Source organism: Chlorocebus sabaeus, chromosome X (assembly GCF_047675955.1).
Source record: "Chlorocebus sabaeus isolate Y175 chromosome X, mChlSab1.0.hap1, whole genome shotgun sequence".
Classification (NCBI taxonomy): Eukaryota; Metazoa; Chordata; class Mammalia; order Primates; family Cercopithecidae; genus Chlorocebus; species Chlorocebus sabaeus.
In genome coordinates this window covers 136310764-136323872 of record NC_132933.1, presented here as the reverse complement: position 1 = coordinate 136323872, position 13109 = coordinate 136310764, and the positions used below count along the sequence as shown (strand labels likewise).

Sequence of the window (13109 nt, the reverse complement as noted above, 5' to 3'; positions counted from 1 at the left end):
ATTACATGAAGCAGTCTCATTCTTTTACATTATGTGTCAGCAAGACCATGCAAATTTGTGGTTGCCTTTTACATGTGAAACAAATTGTTTAGATACCAGAGGAGAGAGATCATCAAAGAATTGCAATGATTTATTTAGTGGACCATCATTTCCCATTGGATTTATTTCTTTTCTTTTTTTTTTTTTTTTTTTTGAGACGGAGTCTTGCTCTGTCGCCCAGGCTGGAGTGCAGTGGCCGGATCTCAGCTCACTGCAAGCTCCGCCTCCCGGGTTTACGCCATTCTCCTGCCTCAGGCTCCCGAGTAGCTGGGACTACAGGCACCCGCCACCTCGCCCGGCTAGTTTTTTGTATTTTTTAGTAGAGACGGGGTTTCACCGGGTTAGCCAGGATGGTCTCGATCTCCTGACCTCGTGATCCGCCCGTCTCGGCCTCCCAAAGTGCTGGGATTACAGGCTTGAGCCACCGCGCCCGGCGGATTTATTTATTTTCAAAATGGTTTGTTAGTTAGACTCATGTAAAAAAAGAGTTAACAGCAGGCCTGAGGCTGCTGTCTTTCTTTTTTTTTTTTTTTTTTTTTTTTGCAGTGGCCGGATCTCAGCTCACTGCAAGCTCCGCCTCCCGGGTTCACGCCATTCTCCTGCCTCAGCCTCCCGAGTAGCTGGGACTACAGGCGCCGCCACCACGCCCGGCTAGATTTTTGTAGTTTTTAGTAGAGACGGGGTTTCGCCGTGTTAGCCAGGATGGTCTCGATCTCTTCACCTCGTGATCCGCCCGTCTCGGCCTCCCAAAGTGCTGGGATTACAGGCTTGAGCCACCGCGCCCGGCCGAGGCTGCTGTCTTTCAAAGGGCCTGCTTGCAGGGTTAGTTCTTGGCTGGTGTCTGGGAACATGGCTTTCGGAATGTGTGCTCTATTACTAACTGATAAGGTCATTTTGCTGGGCTTAGGCTGTTTATACAAACAATGTGATCTATGGTGAACACCTGCTTTCCCTCTGGCAGTCTGGAATTTTGGTGGTTGCTAGGCAGAAAATGCCTATGCGACCAGCCGCTGAAATATCTCTAAACTCTTGAGTCTCAAACTGGCTCATCTGGGCAGAAACATCACATAGGCATAGTTGCATTTTCACTGCTGGAAGGAAGGCGACCTCGATGTGACTTATCACAGGAAAGAGAGCATAGGAAACATGGAAATGAATTTCTCCAGACTCCACTTATCTTTCCCATTACTGATCTCGCTGTGCATGTTTACTTTGCCACCGTAATAAATATTAGCTATAAGCCTGGGTGCAGTGGCTCACGCCTGTAATCCCAGCGCTTTGGGAGGTGGAGGCACGCGGATCACCGGAGGTCAGGAGTTCGAGCCCAGCTTGGCCAACATGATGAAACCCCATCTCTACTAAAAATACAAAAATTAGCTGGGCGTGGTGGCGGGCACCTGTAATCCCAGCTATTCGGTAGGCTAAGGCATGAGAATTGCTTGAACCCGGGAGGTAGAGGCTGCAGTGAGCCCAAGACCACACCATTGCACTCCAGCCTGGGCAACAAAAGTGAAACTCCATCTCTAAATAAATAAATAAATAAATATTAGCTATGAGTACAGCTATATTCTGATTACTTTCAGCAAGTCACCAAAGTGTGAGCAGTCTTGGGGGGACCCCCTAAACAAGACTCTTGGTTTGATTTTGCATGTATTTTTAAATAGCTCATAAAAACCTAAAAAATACTGTCCTGAAGCTATTGTGCCCTTGAACTGACCACAACAAGCCTAAAACCAGGTGAAATTGGTCTTCCTAACTGCTGCCATCCTGTAGATAATGAAGTTGCTGAGAATTTAGCTCACTAGCTGTAAATCCCAAAATAATAGTCTTACTGCAACTTCCCAGGCCCTAAAAGATAAATGTTCTCCACTAGGCAGAATGCAGAGGTTACAGCTCAGGTACGCTTAACGCGAAGCCAAGGATTTTTACACTCCATGCTTTCAAGACATTGGTCATACACGTGCCATACAGTTGAATATCATCAGCGCCAACTTCTGGGAAAGGAAGTCATTATTCTAGCGTTCGTATTCCTTGTCACATTTTTTAGGGTTGATTACAAGCAGTAATCTTGTTTGACAGAAATACAGCCCCAACTCAGCTCACATTAGAGCCTGGCATCAGAGGAGTCATTTTGCTTTTCAAAGCTCACTAATCCCATGGAGCTGGGCAGAGAGGAGTTGAAGTGCAAGATTCCGCTGGAATCCTGGTGTCTATCACTGGATTAATTCATAGTCACCATCCTTAGTCGGAAAACTCTCTGAAATGTGTCAAGATTAGACTCCCCTGCTACCTGCATTTATTACTTTAATGGGTAATAAACAACCCCTGGGTGCAAGGGAGCCAGGGCGATAAAGATAAATAAGATGCTGGCTGGCCTTAAGGAATGTACCAGTTTGTGGTTGATATACATAGGAATTCCCTCAGTGTCATGGAAGCCTACTAGTCAGCTATAATTCCAGTGTCAGTATCAGAGTTTGGTTAAGAGGTTGTTCCTTCTCTCTGAGACATACTATATCTCACTCAGGAGTCACTAGCAATCAGTTTTCTCAGAAACTACTAGGAAGCTTTTTTTTTTTTTTTTTTTTTTGAGACAGGGTCTCGCTCTGTCGCCCAAGCTGGAGTGCAGTTGTGCAATCTCAGCTCACTGCAACTTCTGCCTCCCAGGTTCAAGTGATCCTCCTGCCTCAGCCTCCCTAGTAGCTGGGACTACAGGCTAATTTGTATACATTTAGTAGAGACGGGGTTTTGCCATGTTGGCCAGGCTGATCTCGAACTCCTGACCTCAGGTGATCTGCCCACCTCGGCCTCCCAAAGTGCTGGGATTACAGGCGTGAGCCACCACACCCTGCTGGAAGCTCTACCCAGAGACCACCACGCGCCATGCAGGAATTGGCAGGCCATACAACACACAGGTGGGCAGTCCACACGAGCCAGACGGGATTTGTATATTAGTTGGTATTTGCAAACAGCCAGATAGTTACAAATGAATTATTTCTTCCAGCTATCTAACTTGTCCCACTATCACCTTCCTTTCGGTGTGAGAATCTAGAATAATGGGAATTGTAAAATGGCTACAAAGGGTCACAGCCCATATCTGACAAGGGACCACATTGGGATGTCCAATCAGTGGCATAAGCCGTGCAGTCGCAGAACACAGGAAGCTCTTCTTCGGATGAAATCTCTCTTGAAGAACCATGGCACATGAGCTAGATAAAGTGGAGCTGCTCAGCTGAAGCAGGAAAGAGCCCGGAGCCCCCATGGCCTGCTTTCGCAGCAGCCCAGACTCCAGTTCCGAGGGCACAGTTTGAAAGTCAGTGCACTGAAAGGGGTGAACACTAATACAGTAAGATGCCCAAACTGCAAATTACGTGAAGCTGTTCCCATATGAACATGTGGTGAAAGGAAATGCTAGAGAGCTGTGAGCTTCTCCTAGCAGGTAATGACACAAATAAGTAGGGTTGTGTAACAAGCACACACATGCACACCACACACAGATCCTGCCAGCCCTCAACAGCAACACTGCAAGGGTTGTTTGCCAGAATGAGGGTTGGCAGTGGTAATCTTCTGTACAACATATATTTGGTTATTGTGGTAATAACCCCCACCAAAGTCTATGATATTCTGGATGGTTACTTCTGCTTTTAAAGTTATTAGGTACAATATTCTTGGATGAGAAGAAATAAAAATAAACTCTCCCCAAACTAGTATTTAAATGTAATGAAATTTTGGTGGGGCACAGTGGCTCATGCCTATAATCTCAGCACTTTGGGAGGCCAAAGCAAGCAGATCACTTTAAGGTCACGAGTTCGAGACCAGCCTGGCCAACATGGGGAAACCCTGTCTCTACTAAAAATACAAAAATTAGCCAGGCGTGGTGGCGCACACCTGTAGTCCCAGCTACTTGGGAGGCTGAGGCAGGAGAATCGCTTGAACCTGGGAGGTGGAGGTTGCAGTGAGCTGAGATTGTACCATTGCACCCCAGCCTGAGCAACAGAGCAAGACCCTGTCCCTAAACAAACAAACAAACAAATAAATAAATAAATAAAATTTCAACTAAATCCCTAAGGAATTTTTTATTCAAACTTGATTTTTAAAAATCATTGTACAGGCTGGGCACAGTGGCTCATACCTATAAGGCCAGCACTTTGGGAGGCCAAGGCAGGAGGATTGCTTGAGGTCAAGAATTCAAGACCAGCCTGGACAACATAGTGAGACCTTGTCTCTACAAAAATAATAAATTTTAAAAATTAGCCAGGCATGGTGGTGTGTGCCTGTAGTCCTAGCTATTTGGGAGACTGAGGCAGGAGGATTTCTTGAGCCTAGGGGTCCAAGGCTGCAGTGAGCTATGATTGTACCACTGCACTCCAGCCTGGGTGACACAGCCAGACCTTGTCTCTAAGAAAATGATAAATAAACAACAGTTTGCTTGGAGGAATAGCAAAATACATTAAAAATGTTAATAATGGTGGGAGTAGAATCGATAAGGTATTGATTTATAATAATGCTATGAAAATGAAAAGGATGGTAAAGATTCAGGTGTAAGAGATAAAATAATCAAAGGAACAAAATAGAAATCCCTGAAACAAAGTCAAATTACTCAACTCGTTGACAATTTGGCAGGGAAGTGGGGAGCCAAATCCCAACCTCACAGGTTTCACTGAAAATAAAATCCATATCGATTACAGATTTAAACTATGAAATTGAAACCATAAAAATGCTAGAAGAAAACACAGGGGTAGGCTGGGTACGGTGGCTCACCCCTGTAATCCCAGCACTTTGGGAGGCCGAGGTGGGCGGATCACAAGGTCAGGAGATCGAGACCATGGTGAAACCCCGTCTCTACTAAAAATACAAAAAATTAGCCGGGCGCGGTGGCAGGCGCCTGTAGTCCCAGCTACTCAGGAGGCTGAGGCAGGAGAATGGCGTGAACCCGGGAGGCAGAGTTGCAGTGAGCCGAGATCGCGCCACTGCCTGGGCGACAGCGCGAGACTCCGTCTCAAAAAAAAAAAAAAAAAAAGAAAACACAGGGGTTATTATTTATATAATCTTTCCAAAAGGAAAGATGTTAGGCATAAAGGCAGAAGCCACAAAAGTAAAATATTTGACTACATACATTTTTAAAAAACATAAAAAGGACTAAACTCTTTATGTTTTTGTTTTTGTTTTTTTTTTGAGACGGAGTCTCACTCTGTCGCCCAGGCTGGAGCGCAGAGGTGCGATTTCCACTCACTGCAAGCTCCGCCGCCTCCCGGTTCATGCCATTCTCCTGCCTCAGCCTCCCGAGAAGCTGGGACTACAGGCGCCCACCACCACACCCGGCCAATTTTTTTGTATTTTTAGTAGAGACGGGGTTTCACTGTGTTTGCCAGGATGGTCTCGATCTCCTGACCTCGTGATCCGCCCACCTCGGCCTCCCAGAGTGCTGGGATTACAGGCATGAGCCACTGAGCCTGGCCTAGGACTAAACTCTTTAGGGAGAACCAAAACTACCATTAACAATTTAGAAGGAAAGCAAAATCACTTTGAAAAATATTTGCAGCCTAACAAAGGATTAATGACCTTTATACATAAAGAGCTTACCAATCAGTAAGGAAAATAATACAATACCAAAATAAAGAAAAGATGTGAACAAGCTATTCATAAAACAAACAGCCAATAAACATATAAAAATTCATATATATTAATCAAAGAATCAACAAAAGAAAATCTTTTCACTTATCAAAATGAAAAAAATTTCTAAAATAATACACAGTGTCATCACGATTTGGAAAGCTGACACATTACTACCATAGGTGTGATTAAATCATTTTCATGAAGAGGAGAAAATTACGTTTAAGAGAAAAAAACTGATTCTTCGCATTTAAAAATTCTATAATGGTATTAACTTTTGTAAGAAACCCTAAGATATTAATAACTACGCATCTTGATTTATTGCTAAAAGCAGTAAGCTGGTTACCTGGAAGACAGTTTGCAACCCTGTTGCAAGTAGGCATTCAGGTTCCCTGTTGCTGCAAGTAACAGTCCAAGGTACGGAGGGGAAGGCTTCATCGGCCTAGAAGAAAACTCAGGATGGAACTGGACACCAACAAAATAAGGATGATCTGAAATGAGAACAATAACGATGCCATTAAAGCAGGCAAACAGGAGAACTGCTTTAAAGATCTTATCTTTGAGTATGAAAGCTCATTAAATGGCAAGATGATTCTTTAACTTGTTATCATTATAGTCAGTTACTTTCACTATCCATCCATTCCTGCGTGGAATTTGAAATTGTAAAACACATCTTGGAAATTTTACGTGTGGAAGGTGTCAGAGTGAGCAAAGTCAAGCAAAAATTTTTGAACGGCAAGAAGAATTCCGCTTTCCTCAAATCTGCCTGCTTTTTGAAGGCACTTTGTAGATTTATGTTGGTTCAATTTCCCTTGGACTTTGGGCTAACCCTGGGTCTTTCTTTCTTTTAGGTGGCTTCAGGCCATTTCCTGCAAGGTCTTCTCCTTTCCCAGGGTAAGGGTCCCCTGAGATAAACCAGCACAATGTCGACCCACTGGGCTACCCTTGGGAACGCAATGAGGACAATTGCTTTTCTAGTCACAGCTTTAAGTTGGGTATTACTCATAGCACCATAAAACTGAGCATTTTTTGAACAAAGTAATTCAGAGCAATGATCCATTCATTCAAATATCCTGTCCCTGGCTATGACTCAAGCTAAAGATAATAAAATATAATAAGTTTAAGAGGGGGAAGTAAATATAACTTTAAAACTTTCAATGAAGTGCTTTATCAAATGATCTAAAATCTAGTATGGAATTCAGAATCACAAATTCCCATCACTTACCACCAAAGATCCAAAGCTACTACTACAGTAATAAGGAAATTATGATTGAATGCAAATGTCTACTTTCCTAAGGTAATCATTTAAAGCCCTGCTAGAATAGCTATTATTAAAAAGTCAAAAAACAACAGATGCTGGCAAGACTGTGGAGAAAAGAAAACATACTGTTGGTGGGAATGTAAGTTATTTCAGCCACTGTGGAAAGCAGTTTGGAGATTTCTCAAAGAACTTAAACCAGAATTACCATTCAACTCAGCAATCCCATTGCTGGGTATATACCCAAAGGAAAATAAATCATTCTACAAAAAAGACACATGCACTTACATGTTCATGGCAGCAGTATTCATGACAGCAAAGACATGGAATCAACTAGATACCCATCAATGGTGGATTGGATAAAGAAAATGTGGTACATATATACCATGGAATAGTATGCAGCCATAAAAACGAAACCATGTCCTTTGCAGCAACATGGATGCAGCTGGGGGCCATTATTCTAAGTGAATTAACACAGAAACAGAAAACCAAATACTGCATGTTCTCACTTATCAATGGGAGCTAAACATTGGGTACTCATGGACATAAAGATGGGAACAATAGACACTGGGAACTACCAGAAGGGGGAAGGAGAGGGGAGTGCAAGAGTTGAAAAACTATCTGTTGGACACTTTAGTCAGTACTTGGGTGATGGGATCCATACCCCAAACCTTAGCATCACACAATATACCCATGTAACAAATCTGCACATGGGCCAGGCACAGTAACTCATGCCTGTAATCCTAGCACTCTGGGAGGCCAAGGTGGGCAGACTGCTTGAGTCTAGGAGCTTGAGACCAGCCGGGGCAACATGGTGAAACCCTGTCTGTACAAAAAATACAAAAATTAGCTGGATGTGGTGGCATGCACCTGCAGTTCCAGCTACTTGGGAAGCTGAGGTGGGAGGATCGCTTCAGCCCAGGAAGTGGAGTTGCCATGAGCCATGATAATGCCACTGCACTCCAGCCTGGGTGACAGGGTGAGATCCTATCTCAAAAAAAAAAAAAAAAAAAAAAACAAAAAAAAAAAAACCTGCACATGTACTCCCTGCATCCAAAATGAAAGTTGAAATTATTTAAAAAAAAAAAAAAAAAAAAAAGCTCTGCTACAGAAAATGGTAGCCACTAGCCATATGTAGCTACTTAAATTCATTAAAATTAATTGCATTTGAAACATGTTCAAAGTCACATGTGGCTAGTGGCTACCATATTGGATAGGGTAGACTAGTTCTATCATTGCAGTGAGTTCTATAGGACAGCTCTGATCCCAGAAAACTCCAGTGAGTTCTATAGGACAGCTCTGATTCCAGAAAAATCCAGTGTAGAAATCCTCTACATCTAGGAAGAAACCTGCTTGAATTAGAGGAATATGCAGGTAAGAAAGCCTGATAAGGGGAATGCCACCATCTCCCAGGAATGTATTCCCTGAAGAAATGCAGAGAAATCATCCACACTTAGAGAAGAAATTAAGCAATGTAGATTTAAATTTAAGAGACAATAAATCTTACTGCATAACATCTAGGGACATCTTTGGGAAAAAAAGCAGACACTAACTGTGCTTTTGTTTCACTACAGACAGATGCTAAGCAATGTAATCATGTAATAGCCAGGGATAGAATATGTGAATGAATGGATCATTGCTCTGAATCACTTTATCCAAAAAATCCTCTATGCCAATACGAGGAGAAAGTAAAAAGTTTTTGTTTTGATGATGTTCTATCAGTTAGATACAATTATCTTTAAAATAATGCCGTGGATTGCTTTAAACCAAATTCTGACATTATATAATATTAATCCCAAGTTTTGTTGTTCTTCTCGGAACCCTTCAGGAACAGTGGAGATTCGTGGATATGTTTCCAAGGGTATCTAAGATCAACATCTTCTGGGGAATTTTCCTTAATAACTGCTTGCAGTCAGCTTTTAAAAACTGCAAGGTTTTACGCAGCTCTCATTTCCTTTTCAATCCACATGAAATTTGAAAGCCCCAAGGGGAATCTAAATCCTTATGATGAAAGAACCTTCTAAGTATTTGATGACAATAATGAGAACCAGGAGAATTAAAAGTGAATAAGTACTTAAACAAAGTAAACAAATGGTAATTTGCTTAAGAAATTTTCTGCCTTCTCACATGCTAGGAAGATTTAAGAGGCTTCAATACCAACAGCGATCCACACTTTAATTCTAAATGATGGGCATTTCCATCAGAAAGACTCCTGGAAATGCGTACTTACTATTCTCATTCAAAACTCTAGGCATGAATTGCTCACTTTAGGTAGAATGTGAAAATAAGAGAAACAATCAAATCCCACAGCAGTGGTGGCAGAAGGAGGTAACCACCTGGGTTTACTAGCTGGATGGCCCTGGGCATGTCATTTAACCTCTTTGCACTCCGGTCTCCTCTGTAAAGTGGGAATAGCATCATCTGCTCTGTTAGTTACATAAGGTATGCAAAGTCCCTAGCAAGAGGTCTAGTGACAAGCATCCAGTAAGTGCACACTAAATGTCCATTGCTTTTCTTCTTTCAAGTCTAGGTAAAATGCTGCTCTGTTCAAAGGAGCCTTCTTAGACTTCAATTCTCCCCTCTGCTCAGGACTCTGGAAGTACTTGAACAGATTAGAGACAAAAAGGAAAAGAGACAGAGAAAAGGTATTTGAAATGGAGAATAGTGACACGAGCTAAGATGGACAAAGAAGAGGGAGGTTAGAAGATGCAGAGGTAATCCAGTTTATCTGGAGCCTCAAGCATATAGCCTGGAAATGCAGGTTCTGGAATATCACGGTACCGTTTTTACAGTATCCTGCACACACTTAGTACTCAATATACGAGAGTGGTTTATCCAACAAATTAGTGTCACGCACTGCAGAGTTCTGTTCTTGTTAGGAGGCAATGGAGAAGGGATGGCTTGGAAGTAGGAAGGAGATTGAGCTGGAGTTGGCATGCACTGGGACTAGTGTTCTAGGTACCGCAGTGCAATTCCAAACACCAGCTTTCTTTCCAGAGGCAGAATCTGCAGGACTTAACAACTCACTGCTAGTTGGGATCTGAAGGGGAAGAAGAGCTAATATGTGAAATTTCTAGCCTGACAGTGTAGGAGAATTGTTCTCCACCAAATGTGCCCCCCAGGGACTTACTTTTTTTTTTTTTTTTTTTTTTGAGATAGGGTCTTGCTCTGTCACCCAGGCTGTAGTGCAGTGGCATGATCATGGCTCACTGCAGCCTCAACTTCCCAAAGCAAGAAGGTCACTCTGATGTTTCCCCAGCCTTTCCGTGTGAAAGCTGGCTATAAAGAAATTATCTGACCTACCTTTCCTGAAAGTAGGTCATAAGACCCTCATTCCAGATGAGTCCTGCTCTAGACCTGGGGGAATGGGATGCTACACAGAAAGGCCAAGAAGAATCTGAGTGGACAGGCCTTTCTGAGTTTCCCCGTCAGTCTATTACCATTAGAGTATGCCCTTTTGCCCAATCACATTGCTACATGGTTGTCCACTGTACATCGAACCTAAGCATAAGTTTTCCCCAAGTCTTTGGGTTTTCATTCCTGAAGACTAAAGTGCCACATAAAACTTCGATTAAATAAATTTGTTATGCTTTTCTCTTGTCAACCTGTCTTGTTACAGGGCTGTTGGTCATGACCCTTATGATGGGTAAGAAGATCACAGATAACACCTTTCTACCCCTAAACTGTGTTCCAATAAAACTTTATTTATGGACACAAATTTGAATGGCATACAATTTTCACGTGTCACAGACGGTATTTTTTTAAATTTTTTTAACCATTAAAAAATGTAAAAATCGGCCGGGCGCGGTGGCTCAAGCCTGTAATCCCAGCACTTTGGGAGGCCGAGACGGGCGGATCATGAGGTCAGAAGATCGAGACCATCCTGGCTAACACGGTGAAACCCCGTCTCTACTAAAACTACAAAAAAACTAGCCGGGCGAGGTGGCGGGCGCCTGTAGTCCCAGCTACTCAGGAGGCTGAGGCAGGAGAATGGCATGAACCCGGGAGGCGGAGCTTGCAGTGAGCTGAGATCCGGCCACTGCACTCCAGCCTGGGCGACAGAGCGAGACTCCGTCTCAAAAAAAAAAAAAAAAAAAAAAGTAAAAATCATTCTCAGCTCATAAGGTAGCTGTAAACAGCAGGCTAGACGTGGTGCACAGGCAGTCGTTTGCCAACCCCTAGGCTAGAACATCAAGACAAAGAGCTGAGACCAGCTGTGACCATGAGCTTACCATGTCCTTTCAAAGCTGACTGAGAATAACACTGCCTTCTGTCTCATCAATAGTAAATGTGTAGTTTGTGCCTATGTGCTCACGGGTGTTCCAGCCCGGTTACTAACAACAACTTCAGTGTTCTTCCTCAATTTTGATGCCTTTATTTCTGTTCTGTTTGCTCTTAAAAAGAACTCTGGGGACAGTGATTAGTGTTCAGAAGTTAAATGACTGACCCGTGCTTGACCACCCAGCACAGTGGAAAAAGGCAGGACAGAAGCCAGGTCCCTCATGCAACAGACATCAACATCAGTCACCAACAATGGGGTGGCACTTGGCTATTCTTTTTCAAAAGAGGAGAGCAGGCAGGGTGCCACTCAACAGTGCCACTCTGCCTTTCCCAGAGCACCTAACCTAGAGGCTGGCACAAAGAAGTAGCCTCAGAAAGAGAGGAGTTGGTAAGGAAGCATACTACTTGTAGAACTGGTAGACTTGGAATAATATATCATTTTATGGTGGAGTCAGACTAATAGGCCCTAAAATGGTCAGGATTATAAGCAGTCTGTCTTTCTGAGACGAAGAGCTATGTCGGCTCACTGCAACCTCCACATCCTGGGTTCAAGCGACTCTCCTGCCTCAGCCTCCTGAGTAGCTGGAACTACAGGTAGACGCCACCACGCCTGGCTAATTTTTGTATTTTTAGTAGAGATGGGGTTTCACCATGTTGGCCAGCATGGTCTCAAACGCCTGACCTCAGGTAATTCGCCAACCTCAGCCTCCCAAAGTGCTGGGATTTCAGACGTGAGCCACCATGCCCAGCCAGCAGTCTGTTTTTTCATGTACTTTGTAGTTACATATTTGTTTCAAAGGAGAAAAGAAAAGAAAGAATGCAAAAAAACTGCGTCTCAAATTAGTCTGTGATCCACAAAAAGGCCAGTTATCAGGCAGCTTTTCAAAAATGAAGAGCCCACTTACTTGCCAGTTCAATGATTTCCATCCTGTCTCCATCAACATCCTGACCTACAAAACTTAAGTCATTCTGCTCAAATTGGTTGATCAGCTTAGGGTTTACCTGCAAAACGAGAAATTAAGTGTTTATGGGCCACAGTGCAATACCAGCTGCCATACCAGGTCCTTCATCAATTGGGTGGGTTTTCCGTTTCAGTGATCCTCTAGTAGTTAATGTCTATATTCAATATTCAAAGCCAATTTTAAACTCATGATGAACCTGAGATATAAAATGTAACCGCAACACCTAAATCTGGGAAGCCCACCTTCTATTACCCAAAGGTGAGATTCAAAAAGTAGGCCTGTGACCCAGATACTCTGACTTGGAACCTTGAGACTGGTTATTTATAGCCATTTCCATGTTTGCTTCTTCCCTAGAGTTATGTGTACTTACCTATCTCTCTCCAAATCACAAATTTGCTTGAGGATTAAAACTATCTTATTTCCCTTGTGACTAACCCCAATGCTTTCTTTACACACACTTACATAGACGTTCTAAAGAGAAGCTTGGAGCAAGTTTTCTACTAAAATATCATAATAGACGGCAACTTGATGACCTGGCTTGTGGTCCTTTCTGGCCCCCATCTCACCTTAGCCCTTTTCCAAACTTAAGGACTCCTTTTCAGCCTCTCCTTCAGTGAAAGTGCTTCCCTGTCTAAAATTATGGTGGGGTCTCACCTATTCTTTGCAATCTTAACCTCAGAGCTTTTATTCTACATTTTAAAATTGTACCAGTTCTCGTAATTTGTAATTATTTTTCCTTCCTTAACAGTTTTAAGACATAATTCACATACCATACAATTTACCCATTTAAAATACACAAATGATTTTTCATATATTCAGAGGTATGCAACCATTACCACAATCAACTGAAAAACCCTGTACCCTTTAACCTCATCCCCCAACCCCCTCATCACCCTGACCTGATCCCCTGGCAATCACTAATCTATATCCCACATCTATAGATTTGCCTATTCTGGTCA

At 42.9% G+C, this 13109-nt stretch overlaps 1 protein-coding gene across 6 annotated transcripts in view; it reads right to left on the bottom strand.

Annotated features, from left to right (window-relative positions):
* The window catches only part of CTPS2 (CTP synthase 2), a 121155-nt gene that overhangs the window by 14331 nt on the left and 93715 nt on the right, over positions 1 to 13109 (bottom strand). For all 6 annotated transcript variants that reach the window (XM_073013860.1, XM_007991131.3, XM_007991130.3 and 3 more), the window contains 2 exons: positions 12094 to 12190; positions 5996 to 6140 (listed from right to left, as the gene is read on the bottom strand). In XM_073013860.1, coding sequence (XP_072869961.1) covers positions 5996 to 6140; positions 12094 to 12190 — 242 coding nt within the window. The remainder of the gene's footprint in view (positions 1 to 5995; positions 6141 to 12093; positions 12191 to 13109) is intronic.